This window comes from Triticum aestivum, chromosome 1D, assembly GCF_018294505.1.
Source record: "Triticum aestivum cultivar Chinese Spring chromosome 1D, IWGSC CS RefSeq v2.1, whole genome shotgun sequence".
Classification (NCBI taxonomy): domain Eukaryota; kingdom Viridiplantae; phylum Streptophyta; class Magnoliopsida; order Poales; family Poaceae; genus Triticum; species Triticum aestivum.
In genome coordinates this window covers 106553471-106571371 of record NC_057796.1, presented here as the reverse complement: position 1 = coordinate 106571371, position 17901 = coordinate 106553471, and the positions used below count along the sequence as shown (strand labels likewise).

Genomic DNA, 17901 nt, shown 5'->3' with positions numbered 1-17901 from the left:
GGAGTTGGTGGCGGCGCCGCCCGCTCTCTGGGGCAGACCCGTCTCCCAGTCACCTTTGGCACACGCGACAACTACTGCACCGAGCTGGTCGACTTCGGCGTCGCCCGCATCGGTCTCTCGTACAACGCCATCCTCGGGTACCCAGCTCTCGCCCAATTCATGGCGGCGACTCACCTGGCCTACAACCTCATGAAGATGCCCGGGAGCAAAGGCGCCCTCACCATCAGGGGGACACCAAGGAGGCCATGACGGCACTCAAGCTTGCCTTCAAGACCGCAGCGGTGGTGCAGCCCGCCGGCGTCGGTGCCCCCGAAGCCGAGGAGGCCGCGCTTACCAAGAAGAAGCAGCTGCTCACTCAGGACAAGGCAGAAACCAAGCAGGTGCCGGTCGATGAGGACGGGTCCTCAGGGGCCACCTTCACCATAGGCGCCGGCCTTGATTCCGTTCAAGAAGAGGCATTGGTGAAGTTCTTGCGTGCAAACAAGGATATATTCGCATTGGAGCCCAATCAGCTGGTGGGGGTTCCGAGAGAGGTGATTCGGCATCACCTAAAGGTATGCTCCAACATGCGCCCTGTCAAGCAACGAGCGAGGCGGCAATCCACGGAGAAGCAAGCCTTCATCGTCCAGGAGACCCACAAGCTGGAGGCGGCGGGTGCCATTCGCGAGGTTCGGTACCCCACATGGCTGGCGAACCCCGTCGTAGTGCCGAAGAAGGGCGGGAAGGAACGGATGTGCGTCGACTTCACCAACCTTAACAGAGCTTGCCCCCAAGATCCATTCCCGCTCCCACGCATTGACCAGATCGTTGACTCCACCGCCGAGTGCGACCTGTTGTGCTTCCTGGATGCGTTCTCAGGATATCACCAGATAAAGATGGCGGTGGAAGACGTGGAGAAGATAGCCTTCCTGACCCCGTGCGGGGTGTACTGCTACACCTGCATGCCCTTCGGGCTGCGCAACACGGGCGCGATCTTTCAGCGGCTGATGCACATCGCCTTGGGGCGACAGCTCGGGAGAAATACAGAGGCTTACGTCGACGACATAGTGGTGAAGTCTCGGGAGGCGAGAACCTTGATTCAGGACTTGGAGGAGACCTTCGAGAGCCCGCGCCAGGTGAACCTGTGGCTTAACCCGGAGAAGTGTGTGTTCGGTGTCCCTTCCGGCAAGCTGCTGGGATTCCTCGTGTCCCACAAAGGGATCGAGGTGAACCCGGAGAAGATCAAGGCCATCGAAGACATGAGCCCACCACATACCCTCAAAGAGATGCAGAAGCTGGCGGGACGGGTGACTGCGTTGGGGCGTTTCATCTCCAAGCTGGGGGAGCGCGCCTTACCCTTCTTCAAGCTCATGAAGAAGAAGGGCCCGTTCGAGTGGACCCCGGAGGCCAACCGAGCCTTCCAAGACCTCAAGAAATACCTGACCAGCCCTCCGGTGATGGTGGCACCACGACCTCTCAAGCCCCTAGTGCTCTACCTTACCGCCACCCCGTACTCCGCCAGCGCAGCACTAGTGGCGGTTCGAGAGGAACGCCAAGCCAAGGGCGCGCTGCGCCAAGCCATAACTGAAGTAATACAGGGTCAGGAAGGCGCCGCTAAAGCCTCAGCAGCAGAAGACCAAGCTCGGCAGGGCAACATCGCCGAAGCTCCTGAAGGCAGTCAGGTCTCGGGAGCCCCTCCACCTCAGGAGGCGCCCCAACCTCCACAAGACCCGAGCCTCAACAGCGTGCCAGCCCTCGTCGAACACCCGGTGTACTTCGTCAGCACCGTGTTGCTGGACGCGAAGGCGCGATACCCTATGCCTCAGAAGCTCCTGCTCGCGCTCCTGGTAGCCTCACGCAAGCTGCGGCACTACTTCCAGGGCCACCCCATCAAGGTCATCTCGGCCTACCCATTGGAGAGGGTGCTCAGGAGTCCAAACTCAGTTGGAAGGGTCGCTGAGTGGAACATCAAGCTGCAAGCATTCCAGCTGGAGTTCAGCACTACCAGGGTCATCAAGGGGGCCGCGCTCGCTGATTTTGTGGCAGAATGGACGGATGCCCCGACACTTGAAGAAGGCGAAGACCGATCCACCTCGCCAGGAAGTGAGGCACCGGATGGTTGGGTCATGTACTTCGACGGCGCCTTCGCGCACCAGGGCGCGGGGGCTGGAGCGGTGCTCATCTCGCCCACTCAGGACAAGCTCTACTACGTCGTGCAGCTCTGCTTTCAGCACGGTGAGAAGGTCTCCAACAACATCGCAGAATACGAAGGCCTCATAGCTGGCCTGAAGGCCGCGGCAGCTCTGGGGGTGAAGCGCCTTACCGTTAGAGGCGACTCGCAGCTCCTCGTCAACTTCTCCAACAAAGTATACGAGCCAAAGGACGAGCATATGGAGGCATACCTCGCGGAGGTGTGCGAAATGGAGAAGCAGTTCTTGGGCCTGGAGCTGCAGCACGTGCCCCGGGGCACCAACAAGAAAGCTGACGACATCGCCAGGAGAGCATCCAAGCGGCAGCCGTAAGAGCCCGGCGTATTTGAGGAACGGCTCTTCAAGCCGTCAGCGACACCACCACTTTCAAGCACGGCTCAGCCTCGGGAGGAGCTCCCATAGCCTCCTACCACGGGAGCCCCAGCCTGTGGCCCGACCATAGGAGCTCGCCTGCTCTTGGCGCTCGAGCCTCAGGAGGAATGCTGGACCAAGGAATTCAAGGAGTACCTGATGCAAGGGACGCTACCGGAGAAGGAAGAGGACGCAGAGTGCGTGGCCCGGCAGGCCACGGCATACTGTATCCAAGATGGTGAGTTGTACAGGAAGCGACCGAACGATGTCACGCTGCGCTGCATCTCCAGTGACCAAGGAAAGGAGTTGCTGATTGACATACACGGTGGGGACTGCGGGCACCACTCGTCGTCACGGACTCTCGTCGGCAAGGTGTTCCGCAGTGGATTCTACTGGCCCACGGCGCTCAACAACGCAGCCGAACTGGTGAAGTCCTGCGAAGCTTGCCAGTTCCACGCCAAGCAAATTCATCAGCCGGCTCAGGGTCTCCAGACCATCCCGCTCATGTGGTCGTTCGCGGTCTGGGGGCTGGACATCTTGGGCCCGTTCCCTCGAGCACCAGGGGGCTACCTCTACCTCTACGTCGCCATCGACAAGTTCACCAAGTGGGCGGAAGTGGAAGCCGTCCGCACCATCCCAGCCGGCTCTGCTGTCAAGTTCATCGAGGGCCTCGTGAGCCGCTTCGGGGTCCCCAACAGCATCATCACGGATAACGGCTCGCAGTTTACTAGTAACCTCTTCAAAACCTATTGTGCTAACCTTGGAACGCAGATCTGCTACGCTTCAGTGGCGCACCCCAGGAGCAATGGTCAGGCCGAACGCGCCAACGCGGAGGTCCTCAAGGGCCTCAAGACCAGGACCTTCAAGAAGAAGCTCGAGGCCTGTGGCAGGGGCTGGTACGACGAGCTCCAGTCCGTGTTGTGGTCCATCCGCACCACCGCCACCAAGCCAATGGGCGAGACCCCATTTTTCCTTGTCTACGGAGCTGAAGCGGTCCTCCCTCATGAGGTCAAACATCGCTCCGCACGGATCCTGGCGTTTGATGAAACACAGCAGGACGCCACGCGGGGGATGGACCTCGTGCTGGGGGAGGAACGACGTCGCGAAGCCGCACTGAGGGCGGCAAGGTACCAGCAAGCGCTGCGGCGATACCACTGCCGCAACATCCGCTCCAGGACACTCGAGGTAGGCGACCTCGTCCTGAGGCGGGTCCTCTCTAGGGAAAGGCTGCAGAAGCTTTCACCCAATTGGGAGGGCCTGTTCAGGGTCATCCACGTCTCCAGGCCTGGCGCCGCGCGCCTGGAGACGCAGGACGGGATACCTATCCAGAATGCCTGGAACATCCAGCACCTCCAGAAGTTCTACCCATGAAGCAAGGCCCAGAGCCTGTGAAGAAGGCCCGGTGCCTGTGAAGAATCGCCGCCCGTGACACTCTCACGTAATAATGAGTGGCGCTATACACGCCCCGGAGTCTCAGGAGCGCCGGCCTCAGGCCCTGGGGCTCCCGCCCACGCCTACTGGCAGCACTTAGCTCCGCGCTGGTGAGAAGACTTGAAGACTAGACTAGGTGCCGGACGCGGCTTTTCATTTGCTTTCCGTAGTTGGCTTGCTTTTCCTTAATCAAAGTTTGCTTTTTGTGTTCCTTGCTGATTCGATTCGCTCGCCTCTTACCGCATTTCCGGCTCTGGTTCGCTCATGTTCTCTCTTTCTCATACCTTGCGAGGGGGCTAGGCAGGTGCCCTCGCAAGCATTTTTCTCCTCTCTGCCTTCTCGCGAGCCACCCTCGTTCGAGCCCAAAAGTTGGCGCATCTCTCCTAGTCCGTGCTCCCTCGGGTACCGCGATGCAAAGCACCAGGTCAAGGCTTGGGTGAACGGCAAATCTCCTAGCGCACCACCTAACGAATTTTTGCAATTCTTGAGCAAACAGGTCAAGATGGACACGAGGAAACAAACACCTCATAAGGAAGAAGGCGTCCCCAATGCACCAGGTTAAGTTTTCTTTGCGCAAAATAACAACACGGCACGGGAACAACACACATAGTGCAATAACCAAGGAACCACAATTCGATACACGCCCCTCTGGGCCATACTGGTTTCATTTTTGATGCAGAAGAAAGAGCAAAACAAAAGCAGCGTTGCAGCGATCCACGGAGGCAGGCCCCTAGCGGCACCCTGAGCCTAGCCAGACCCCTCCTCGCGCTTCACGGAGGCGCGGCGATGAGATGACCCGCTGCCGCCTTCAAAGCGGGCGTGGCGGCTGGTCGAAACCACCGCTGCTGGAACTGTCGCCAGAGGAAGAGCCGATTTAGCTGGACGAGACAAGGCCGAGCACCTCATCGTCGTCGCGGCCGTCGCCAAGGCCGAGCACCTCCTCGTCGTCGTTCGCCTCGGGGCAACACCCGGCGCGACGACCATCTTCCCCAAACACCCTCACATAGAGGGTCGTCCCACCATCATACTTGAAGTGGAGGGTGCACCGCCTGCCCAAGCCGCGCGCGCGGGCGAACGTCTGCCAGCCACGGGCCAGGGCTATGTTGCCCGCGGCAGAAGTCTCGACTGCGACCCAAGAGGCCTTGCTGCAGCAACCATCTGCCTGCAACCAGAGCCCGCCTGGACCAGAGGCCGACAGCTCGTCGACGAAGAAGCATGGAAGCTGGAGCCAGTTGCCGGCCGGGTTCTCCGACCAGACAACAAACTCTGGCGACACTTCCGCCGAGTGGAAGCGCGGACGGGGAGGCCGCGCCACCATGGCACGCCTCCCTTCATCAACTGGACCGCCATGGCTGGGGCGACCCCCTCCGCGTGCCGCGGCGGGAGTCGCGGCGTGCTTGCGCGGACGGCCGCGTCCGCGGTTGGGCGCCGAGGAGCCAGGTCCCTCGCGAGGGGCTTTCCCCTTCTCGGCGGCAGAGAACTTCCTTCGCGGTGCCATTGGTGGCGCTGCTAGTGGTGGAGCAAGGAAAAAGAAGCAAGTGAACCGGGAAGATATGGGCGACGGGGGCTCCGCCCCCCCTCCTCATTTATAGCGGAAGAAGGCCAACCGGCGCCTCCCACGATCACAGGTAATGATGGTTTTCCTTGCATGTCGCAGGGACTTGTCAAGTCGAGCAGTTGCTGAGGCAGCGTGGGGAAGCGGAGACGCCCACGTCCAATCAACCGCCACGCATCAACCGAGGCCGCAGGCTTTTGGGGCCCGCGGCGCTCCGTACTTGACCCTTGGCTTCGCCTCGAAGCCAAGCCCGAGCACACCTTGGGCCCGGGGGCTACTGTCGGCGTTCTGGGAACGGGGGTCCCCAGACTTGCCTGCCTGCGGCCCACGGCGTGGCTTTGCTAGCAGGGCTGTACGGCCCACCTTCGTCAACAAGGCATCCAAGACCCTCGCGAGGGGCCAACCCTCGCGAGGCGGACGACGCAAGACCTCCTCAGGAGCTACCTCTCCAGGCAGGCTCACGAGGAGCGGAGATATCAAGGCGGGGCAAACCTCGCGAGGCTCAAGTGACGTGAGCCATGACGATCGACACCAGGCGGGCGCCAGCGCGCGCAGCGTCCTTGTTTCCTCTTTGGTGCTAAGGAGGCAAGGGCAGGCAAAGGTTGCCATATCGGTGCAACGAGACCAAGACCAGCAGGCCAGCAGGACGGAGGTCGCCATGGAGCCCAAGACGACATCATCACCAGAGTCTTTTGCAGGCGAAGACCGCTTTTGTCAGGATAGCTTGTACTAGCTATCCCCTTTCAAATTCGCCCGCCTTTGTTGGCTCCCTTCCCGCTCAATATTTGGGGAGAGGATCAGGGCCTATATAAGTAGAACTAGCCACCACAGTAGAGGCAGGTTGAACTGGTCGGATCCAGACCCACACAAGTTCACCAAGCACAAGAACACCTCAACCTCAGGAGGCTGTTCTTCCCCTTGTACTGTTCACATCAGCCCAAGAGGCAATCCACCACCACACACTGGAGTAGGGTATTACACCACAACGGTGGCCCAAACCAGTATAAATCTCGTGTCTTTCTGTGTTGCGAGTTCGTCGAGCTCGTCCGCGAGATCTTGGTGAGCTAGGGCGTGGATCGGTAGGAGGGAAAGAACTTCGCGCGCACCCCAGAGTTCGAACCTTAAGGGTTTTGCCGGAACCCGAGATCCGACAAATACCAAATATACAATATGAAAGTACGTCTTGTGATGTATCTAAGGATATATATTTAGTATTCTATATGTATATGTTTTACTTCTACAGACTTGGTCAAAGTCTGCAAAGTTGGACTTTTCAAAAAATCTATATGCACTACATTGTGGAATGGAGGAAGTACAAAACTATGCATATCCGGCTACAAATGACCTACACAACAATGCATACATATCCGGCTACAAAACTATGCATATCCGCTACAAATGACCTACACAACAATGCATACATATCCGGCTACACAACTATGCATATCCGGCTACAAATGATCTACACAACAATGCATATTGGCTACAAAACTATGCATATCCGGCTACAAATGATCTACAAAATAATGCATATTCGGCAAGTGTTGTACACATATTAACAACTTACTTGCTCGGTGATCTGCGCACCACTAGGCCACCGCGCCATGAATCACCTCAAGTGGCCGCAATACTTCGAAGCGGCTCTTGGATGGCGTATCATCGATGGCACAGGGACTTCGATTCACGGTTGGGGATGACCGCGTCATAGTAGGGCACAAAATGTTTGTGTTCATGGAACCAAGTATGAATGTTGGCCCAAAAGATTGTGCCCTTTTGCTCTCTGTCATGGATCAGATTGAGGCTAGTAGCCAACCATGCATCGCACAACAGTTCGTCCTCCCGCATGTTGAAGCTTTCTCCTCTACCCCTCTTATTTGAATCGCCACCGAAATCGTGTGGATCATCATCCTCGCAGTCCTCCTCCTGCTGCTATTCGATGGCCCAATCATGTTGTTGTGTGTCCGTGCCTAGCTGGTTGTAGTCCTGATGCATGCCCGGGTGGGTGTAGGTGTCGGACTGGGTGTACTGCTGCGTACCCTGCTGGTTGTAGGTGCCGGACTGGGTGGGCTCTGAGTCATCCACCTATCCGTCCTCATAGGAACCTCCTCCGTCGCCTCCCTTGTGGATCATCCTGTTCACGTCGTCGTACATCGGCTCTCTCGCTTTTGGCATACTAGCGAACAGCGTGTGGGCACCCATCTGCTCCACACCAATCGTCCGCATCCGGACGAGCGGCGGGGACAAACACTCGGAGGAAAGCACCGGCGTCGCGTTGATATCAACGATGAACGGCATGACGGGGGATGCCGGGGACCTGCCTACCAAGCTGCTTGGCGGTGTAGAAGTACGCAACCTTGTAATGTTCCGCCCATGGCGGCGTCTACACGGTTGACGAGGCCCCCCGCCCAGGCCGCCCCAACCTCCACCACGTTCGTGACCGCACGCACATCGCCTTGTCCGCCACCAGCACGCCCTCCGCCGGCCTTCCGCTTCTTGAGTTTTTTCTCCTTTGCGGCCTTTGCTTTCACGCGATGATTTTGCTGCGTCGCCGAGTTGATCTTTCGGGCGAGCGAGATGCTCGGATCCTCCATCACCTCCGTCTGGCAGGGTCTCCTTCAGATCCATGGGTCGGTGGCGGAAGGGAAAAAGAGAGTGAGGAAAAGGGCGGGAATTTAGTGAAGAGCAGCGGGATGGAAAAAGAGAATGAGAGATTTTTGCCACCAAAACAATGCGGGCAGCTTGGATCCTTCATCACCTCCGTCTCTGGCTGGGTCTCCTTCGGGTCCATGGGTCGGTAACGGAAGGGGAAAAGAGAGTGAGGAAAAGGGCGGGAATTTAGTGAAGAGCAATAGGATGGAAAAAAGAATGAGAGATTTTTGCCACGAAAACAATGCGGGCAGCTACAAAAGCACGGGCTCCACCTCAATTTTTGGTGGGACTCCCACAACCCCCCTAGTTTCTTTCGATGTTGCCGGAGTCCGGACTGCTCCATGGGCCAATGGGCGTCGGCGTTGAATGGCTTGCGGAGTCCGAACGGCTGCGCCCAGATGGATACAGACGGTTTGAGGGTCAGAATTGGAGATGCCCTAACATCCTTTTGAATGTTTAAATTCGGCAGAAATTCATCCATTCAACCAGGAAAATTAACCGATGGAAAAGCGCAATCTGCAGTTTCAATTTCGGTGGGTTCTTTTGCTTTGCACTACAACTCAAATTAACCGCACGACAATGTTCGGATCCATCCATTCATTCTATGTACATTCAGACTGGCAATTCTCATCGATCATCCATCACCCAAGACGAGCTACGAAGGGGTCACCATGATCATGAGATGTAAGCCTTGACGAGCTCGGTGTAGTTGCATTCTTCTCCTGTCCTTGGGCATATGATCTTGCCCCCATTCTTCTTGGCCATCTCATCAAGGGCCTGGGATTTGCAACACCGGACAACACAAGCAGCAGATTTTAAGTTCTGGATTCAGTGTGAATGGTTGAGGTATCAAGATTTGGGGGAGCAGAAGTGGGTCGGCTCGGCGCGTACCTTGGTGCTATACACGTAGCCGTTGGGCAGGACAAGCGGCGGATTCTCGGTGTCCATCAGTTCCTTGGTTATATGGCAGACAAGCTTCGAGTGGTGCTGCTTTGAGAAGGGCAGAGGCTCTGCGAGTTTCCGGAAGCCGTCCAGCGACAAGGGGTCTTCTTTGGGGCAGTTGCCCTCGAAGCAGAATCTTTGCAAGGTCAAGGAGGGTAAACAAGATATTGCCCACGAAGCAGATTTAGAGTTTGTAACCAGTGAAAAAGAAAAGAAAAAAGTATCGATCATGTAAAGGATACGGAGTCTTGAGAGCTGTCAGGCCTGCTTGGAGGTAGATGTTTAGCAACGGCTCAAGTGTCATGCCATATAGTTTGTAGAATTCTTGCTTAAACTGATCCACAAGAGAATCCCACTGATTTTGCTCAAATAAGACCTGCGAGTAAAACAGACAGTATCAGCAAGGTACCAGGAGCCCAATTTACCAATGATGCTTAAGCACCAACATCTTAGTCCAGCTGCTATCATATTTCTGATGGAGGCACAACAAAACAAGAGGACATAGACAATGCTGCTAACCTTGTATTGAGCACAGTTTGTACTGCTTCTAAAAACCAGTGTTGCTGTAACACGCTGCAATTCTTTCATGTGGGTAGACCCCCAGGGAGCAAGGTATTTCCGAGCATATGATATAGCCTGCAGGAAGTTCTTAGCCTTGACTAGTTCCACAAACTCCTGAAGCCGCAGTAGAAACTCGAGCTTACTCTGCAGGGTAAACAATAACAAGACAGTATGATGTACCAGAACAAAATAAAGTGTTGAGATAAAGAAGTGCTATATGGCAGCCAGAAGCTAGCAAAATCTGGTTTTGTTCTATTTACATGGAAAAATGTAAAGAGGAAACACACTGATGCCTTACTCGGCTATATACCATGCATCCTCCCATAATAGTTGACCTTTTTTCTTTAGGCTTGTATGTTTTCACGTGTGAAGGTATAACAAATCACCTTCATCCTCTGATTTGGAGTATATGAAGGCGGGCATTTCACAAAAGTCATGCCACAATATAATAATTACTGAGATTATATGTACCCGCATAAAGTGATTAAGAAGTTACAAAGGTGAATAATTTCAATAAGCAACCTACATGATTGATGAGCTATCAGAACTATCATTAATAAACGATGCAAGCATCCCATTCACCAATGCTCTATGGAGAGATTCTTTACTCCATCTCACTGATATGGGATCGGCCGACATCAATAATGACATAGCACAAGTAACACAAACCTTTGATTTCTTTAACCGGGACTTATTTTCTGCACACCAAGCTAAAGCAGGAGCTATTTCCTTATTCCGAAGAGAATCAATCACTCTTTTTGCATCAAGAAAAACATCAATATCAACGAGGTCCTGCATATAAACAGTTAAATGGTTATGTTCCAAACCGAAGAGTATCTGTGACTGCAGATAAATGCTATATGTTCTATCTTGTGAACATGATCCAATAGATAACAACTCTCTCAATATCATAATCACAAAAGGCATTTAGAATCGATACAGAGAACTCTTATCTTAGCTTCTTGTTCAGGTAATAGCACGCACAAAGCAACATGCCATGGTCTACTGGCACATAAATCGCGCAAAGCAGAATGTCAGGAATATAGCTGGACAACTCAAATAATAATGGTAAGTGCAAAAGGAAGAGAATTAAATAAAGCCATCCCCATTACACATAATTTGAATAAAACCTTCCAAGCAAATGAAAGCAGAAACTGTGATGTACTCCCTCCATTTCTAAATATAAGTCCTTTTAGAGATTTCAATGCGGACTACATACGGATGTATATAGACATATTTTAGAGTCTAGATTCACTCATTTTGCTCCGTATGTAGTCCATATTGAAATCTCTAAACGGTCTTATATTTAGGAACGGAGGGAGTAGCAGCATAAATAGACATAACACAACCCATCTGTCTTCGACCAACTGTCTTCAAAAAAAGGCATTGCAAGTCTATAGTGCAATAAGAAACCGATAAAACCTCCTTATTTAGGAGGGAGGTTATGTGGAACCCTTATGGAAAACCAAAAGCACAAAACAGAATGTCAGGATTATAGCTGGACAACTCAATAATAATGGTAAGTGCAAAAGGAAGAGAAATTAAATTATGCCATCTCCATTACGCATAATTTGTATAAAACCATCCAAGCAAATGAAAGCAGAAACCCTGATCTAGCAGACTAAATAGACATAACACAACCCAACTGTCTTCGAAGAAAGGCATTGCAAGCCTATATAGCAATATGAAACCGATAAAATCTACTTATGTAGGAGGGCGGTTAGTGGGACCCTTAGAAGATTAAAACTCGGCTGGGGTAGATTCACGCAGCTAGTCAAGACATCAGTAAAATAGACAGTACTCGACCTACTAGGCACCAGTAAATGAGAGGAAGGACCAAGATACCAGTAAATGATTCATTCTGCAGAATAAATTCCTCAGAGGAGACGAACCCTAGTGGGTTAATGTCAGTGCACCCCCACCAACATAGAGACACTTGATCCCCAGCCAAATACAGAGAATAACACCACCAGTTGACGGAGTACCCATGGAAAGGAAGTTGGTCCAGGGACTCTTCAATTTTATTTGGGCTTTAACTGATATGTAATTCCATTAGAATGAGGAGCAATCCCTACGCTATTTTCTTAAATGCAGATCAAAATTATATGCCAGCCAGTCTAGTATCCGTCTACTCTCGAAATAGGGTTCGCCCCGCTTTATAGATAAAGCACAAACCAAATTACACGGCCAAACAATAGAAGGTAGTGAGGCAACCCTCTTACACAGCCGATCCTAGGATAACTGGACAACATAAAACGCACACTACTTCGCTGCCGACAAAGAATACAGAAAGGTTTGAAGACAACGCCACGTCATGCCCTAGAACACCTAAGCTCCACGACAACGCCCTCAGGAGGGAGAACGGCGCAAGCGTCGCTGCTGCCAAGCCCTAAACAGACAGGAGTCTTCACCCGGAACCCTGATTTGGAGAGGAGAACCACAACTACGTCCTCAAAAAGGATAGCAGCGGGCGTCACCGCCAAAGCGTGGAGCTTTCGCTTGGCAGCTCACCCGTGCCAGAACGATGCATCCAGGGCAGCCGCGCCGGGCACAGACCTCCAGGGTATCCGTCTACTCACTGCCGCTATAACATATATTACAGTAATAAATTATCCTCAAATAACCATGAATTTTCTTGGTAAGATAGACATCGACGCACTTTCGCTGCCAGGTTCTGTTCACCCTAGTCAAAGTTTGCATAGTTCTACTTTCCTAAACAGAAGCATGTAGCTACATGAATCGAGCAATCAACCAGAATCCCATGTCGGGATGCCCTTCTTGCACCATTCTTATACCTGAATGCCAGAGGTTTCGGCGAGCTTGGTGGCGGTGTCGTAGTAGGACATCCGGAGCATGTAATCAACTAGGATGCGCTTCAGACGTATGTCCTCCCACTCGGCGTCGTCACCGGCGCTGGCGGCGGCCAGCCGGTCCAGCCGCGCACGACACCTCTGCACCTGGAGCTCCTCCGCCCTCGCACCCTCCTCCATCTGATGGTCATCATCAGGAACCAATTTGTCAGCAAATGGAACAACAAAAGAGACAAGATCTTTGCAGCAGAATCGAGAAGCACGAACTGATTAGCTAGAAAGTTGGGATCCCTTCTGACGCAAGTATGATTGGGCGAGAGATGGGAGGATGCGTGTGGGATTTGGGGGGACAGTGCCTTGCGCTTGAGGCCGTGGAGGCGGGAGACGAGGGAGGTGAGGTGGTCGACGGCGGCGGCGGAGCCGCTTTCCCCGGGGGCAGCGGCAGCCGAGGAGGCGGAGGAGAGGACGGCCGCGATCTCCTTCTCGGCGAGTCGGTGGTTGGTGCGGGCGGTGGCCCTGAGGGCCTCCAGGGGCACACGCACCAGCTGGTGCTCCAGCCGCACCGACTCCGCCGCGCGCGTCTGCCGCCCCGCCGCCGCCGACGGCGCCGGCGAGACGGACGGCGACGGCGATGGCGTGTCGATGGCCATCTCCATCTTTTCTTTTTTTTTCCTTTCTCTCGCTCTGTTGTGACTCACACCGAGAAAGAGGGGAGAGAGAGGGGGAGGGCTTGTGGATTTGCTGGAGAATAAAAAGAGGCCGGCAGAGGAGATGAGGAGAGGTTTTTGTGATGCTGTCCGGATACTGATGTGACCTTGTTTTTGGCCTAATTACTGCAGGTCCAACGCTTGTGCTCCTCTAAGATAAAGCAAAACCAAAATAGAGGCCTATGTAAAATGGGGTAGTAGATAAATTATGTCATGTTTGGAAAGTGAGTTCGTGAAAGATTATGGTAGACATTATTGTCTGCTTAAAGGTTATACAAATATATCATCCGCGGATGGGTAGAACCCCACGACTTTCCCTAGGGTTCTCCGGCCCATCCATTGTCACGCCATCATGAGTTTCCATATCCAGTGCCACGACCGATCGACTTCCCCCTTGACTCAAGCTTGCCCCCTTGCTGCCTCCTAGGCTAACCTTTGCCTTGGTTAGTGACTCTCGGGTGGCTATGGTTTGGGGCTTTGAAGGCATATCAAGATAGTTCGGGGGCTATGGCAAATTTGGCGGAAGGATCTGGCTCACGCGGGCTCAGGAACGAAGATCTAAGTAAACTTCTGGAAAAACTACACCTGCATGACGAGGAGATTGATGACCTTATATGGAAGGATGAGGTGGATGCAACAAAAGAGAAGCCCAAGTGGCTTGCACTGGCCAAATTGTTGTCCAAAACAAGTTTTAGCCTGAGTCATTGATCGCTAATACGGGGGCGGCATGGAATCCAATTCAGGAGGTCTATATGGTGGAGAATTAATCCAGATCTATTCTCGGTACAATTTTCACTAATTGGCTGGAGGGAACAAAGCTATGCATCATGAACCATAGGATTTCAAGGGATTCGCTCTTCTGTTGGCTGAATATGGTAGCTTTACAAACCCAGAGAAGGTCAAGTTGGATCGGTTGGAGACACGGTGCCAAATTCACAAGCTCCCGGATGGGGCGTTAAAGAATAAGCCTTTTCTGGAAAACATGGCAAAACACATAAGGGAAGTGCAAGAGCTTCATATTACTCCCCCGACGTATTTGTGGGTGAATTCATCCAAATCAGAGTGAGACATGGTGTAAATATGAAACTTACATGCTTTGTCAAATTCACAAAGATAAGGTAGACTGAATTTTATCATGTTCAATTCAAGAAGCTCCCAACTTTTTGTCATGCTTGCGGGAAGATGGGACATTCACACAAGGACTGTGCCATCGAGGAAGATGACGAATCAAAATTTGAATGGGCCCCTGTTGGAATTTGCTAGTGGCTTTTGGCCCGGCGCGAATCATCGGCGGGGAGCAACGGACGCCGTCACCGAAGATGGGCGCGGCTCGATCCAGAGCGGGAAGGGAAAGGGGAATTAGGGTTCGAGAGGGAAGGTGAGGGTGATCTTAACCACTCGGGAGAAGCCGCGGGATGGGCACCACGGCGGCATCGCGAGCCAGGGAGGCCTAGATGGCCGCCACGCTCTCCTCTGCCTCCTGCTACAGGAGGTTGAAGGAGAGGTGGTGGTGGTGGTGGGCTGGGCCTTAAGGTGACTGTGCTGGGCTCAAGTGCATAGTACCAATTTTCTATTTTCCCTTCTTTTTATTTTATTCCTTTATTTCTTTTCTGTTTCTCTTTTTCAACATTTTTCTATTTATTAATTTATTTTAATACTAAAAGAGTTTTGTTAAAAAATGAGACTTGTCCCACAAATACTTTGCAATATTATGGGGCTATCCGCAAAGTTTGGGGGCAAAAGGAAAAATATATATAATTAGGTTTATATTTAAATGGTTATTTTAATTTCTGCTGGACCACTTATTAATTTTCTAGGAATTTAATTGTGGGCCAAATGATGTTGGTTTCTACATGATAATTCCTTAGTGATTATTTGCAACATAACCAACACATTTGTTTTATTGATTGATGAAATAATAAATTGACTTGAAATTTGAATTTGACTTGAGTTTTAATCAAGTGACAATTAGCCTAGTAAGGCATGGTGGCATGGCATCATTAGGGCGAGGTTACTATACCATAACACTGGGGGTGTTACAGCGCGCCCTCTAGCTTGTGGCCCACTGCTGCCCCTTCGTCGGTAGTTCTTTACTCCAGTATTTTTTTATTCCATAAAAAATCACCGTGAAGTTTTATCGAATTCAGATAACTTTTATTTCTGCACAAAAATAATACCAAGGTAGTTCTGCTGAAAATAGCATAAGTCCGGGTTAGTTTCATTCAAATCATGCAAACTAGAGTCCAGAACAAAGAGCAAAAGTGTTTGGAAAAGTAGATATGTTGAAGACGTATCAACTCCCCCAAACTTAACTCATTGCCTGTCCTCAAGCAATTCAGTTGACAAACTAAAAGTGATAAAGAAAAACTTTTACAAACTCATTTGTTCTTCTTGTTGTATATAAACTTAGTTAGTAATCAAGTTCTCAGCAAAGATCATGAACTAAACACATATACAAAACACTTAAAGTCCATATTTACTCATGCCAATAACATAATCAACTAATGAGCAATAATGATATATCTCAAATGCCAACACTTCGTCAAAACAACCATGATAGAGTGGTATCTCCCTAGCCCTTTCTTAGACCGCAAAACATAAATGCAGACCACCTCTCAAGTTCAAGCAACGACTAAACATTGTAATTCACCATAGAAAACATGCAATCATGCTCACACTCGACATTAATTAGACCAAATGCATGTTAAACTAAGAATGGCAATAGCCTCTCAGGGTTGGTGCGTGAATGAGAAAGTGATGACTGAACAATAAAAGTAAATAGATAGGCCCTTCGCAGAGGGAAGTAGGGGTTTGTAGAAGTACGAGAGCTCATGTTTAAAACAGAGATAATTGCATTTTGAGAGGTGTACTTTTCTTGTCAATGGTTTATGACAAAGTTTCCAATAACTTTCATGCTAAACACTTTAATGGCGGTTTCCATGCAAACAGTTTTACTCCCCCTCCACCATACTAACACAAACCATGGCTAGCCGAATCCACATGTGCCTACCAACAATCAACTGTCTAGGGGAGCAATTTTTCTAAATAGTCCTGGACTGGTCATCCTTGTTATCAGCCTCCCTCAAATTGTACGAGCGAATATACTCTCGTCGCAAGTAAAACACACTTAGCATGGACGATATTGACTACCCCATCGCTCCATGAGCGCTACGGGCACACAAAATGGATGCTCATTTGAAGATTTAAATATGGCACATGCAAATTTACTTGGAATTATAGGGTAATGTCGTATATAGGTAGATATGATGGACTCTTATGGCATAACTTTGTTGTCAGGATTTGGATGCACAAGCAACATGTCCGCTTAGTATAGGTGAAGGCTAGCAAAGGACCGGGAAGCGACCAACTAGAGAGCGACAACGGTCATAATCATGCATTTTAAATAATTAACATTGAACACGAGTACGAGGAGGATATATACACTTTGAACATAAATATCATAGAGACAATATTTGGTTTGAATCAATTACATGCGTGAACATGTGCCAAGTCAAGCCACATGAATTCTTGATAGGAGAATACAATCATAACATACTACATCAACATCATTTTAATGCATGTTGACACGCAAGATAACATATTATCCACTCCTCGATGCTTAAGCACGGCATGAGCAACTATGAACTCTAATCATCATCATACACATGTTTACTCATAATAAGTTTAATCAAGACTACTAAGCTAAACATATTTACAAAAACAAAAACAAGTAGAGTTCGTACAACCTTTCTTCATGATGGTCACTTCATCAAATCATCGTCATTATTGCCTTTCACTTGCGCGACTGAATGATGTGGAAAACATAACATAGCTCATGTGTGCCGTGGACTAAGCTGAAATCTGCAAACACTATATACACAGGAGAAGACAAGGAAATATTTGGTCTTTTATTAGATCAACAATAAAGCACATAAGAGCCACTGGAATTCTTTTTAATGCCTTCTCCCTACGACGACTCAAGGAAAGAAATTTAGAGAAACAAACTGAAATATTTTTCGAGTTTTTAGTTTTCCTGAAGAAAGCAAAATAAAAAAGAAAACCATAATACTATTTACACCGAAGAACTTCAAACAAAAGACAAAAGAAGAAACAAGAAATCTTTTGGGGTTTTCTTTTAATACGATGAACTAGCTAACAAAGAAAGTGTGACGCCCCCGATTTGACCGTACACTAATCATGCACGCAAATGTGTACGATCACGATCAGGGACTCACGGGAAGATATCACAACACAACTCTACAACATAAATAAGTCATACAAGCATTATAATACAAGCCAGGGGCCTCGAGGGCTCGAATACAATTGCTCAATCATAGACGAGTCAGCGGAAGCAACAATATCTGAGTACAGACATAAGTTAAACAAGTTTGCTTTAAGAAGGCTAGCACAAAAGTAGCAACGATCGAAAAGGCAAGGCCTCCTGCCTGGGACCTCCTAACTACTCCTGGTCGTCGTCAGCGGCCTGCACGTAGTAGTAGGCACCTCCAGTGTCGTAGGTGTCGTCGTCGACGGTGGCGTCTGGCTCCTGGACTCCAACATCTAGTTGCGACAACCAGATAGAAAGGAAAGGGGGAAAAGAGGGAGAGAAGCAACCGTGAGTACTCATCCAAAGTACTCGCAAGCAAGGAGCTACACTACATATGCATGGGTATATGTGTAAAGGGCCATATCAGTGGACTGAACTG

General features: G+C 50.7%; 1 protein-coding gene across 1 annotated transcript; it reads right to left on the bottom strand.

The window, feature by feature from the left end:
* Positions 1-8692: 8692 nt before the first annotated feature.
* On the bottom strand, positions 8693-13224 carry LOC123180604 (protein MAEA homolog). Its single transcript, XM_044592683.1, has 7 exons — positions 12845-13224; positions 12474-12668; positions 10348-10470; positions 9637-9822; positions 9360-9493; positions 9067-9253; positions 8693-8952 (listed from the first exon to the last, which is right to left on the bottom strand). Exons 1-7 carry the CDS (start codon positions 13142-13144, stop codon positions 8851-8853), a joined length of 1227 nt encoding a protein of 408 aa, XP_044448618.1. The 5' UTR covers positions 13145-13224; the 3' UTR covers positions 8693-8850.
* Positions 13225-17901: the final 4677 nt, after the last annotated feature.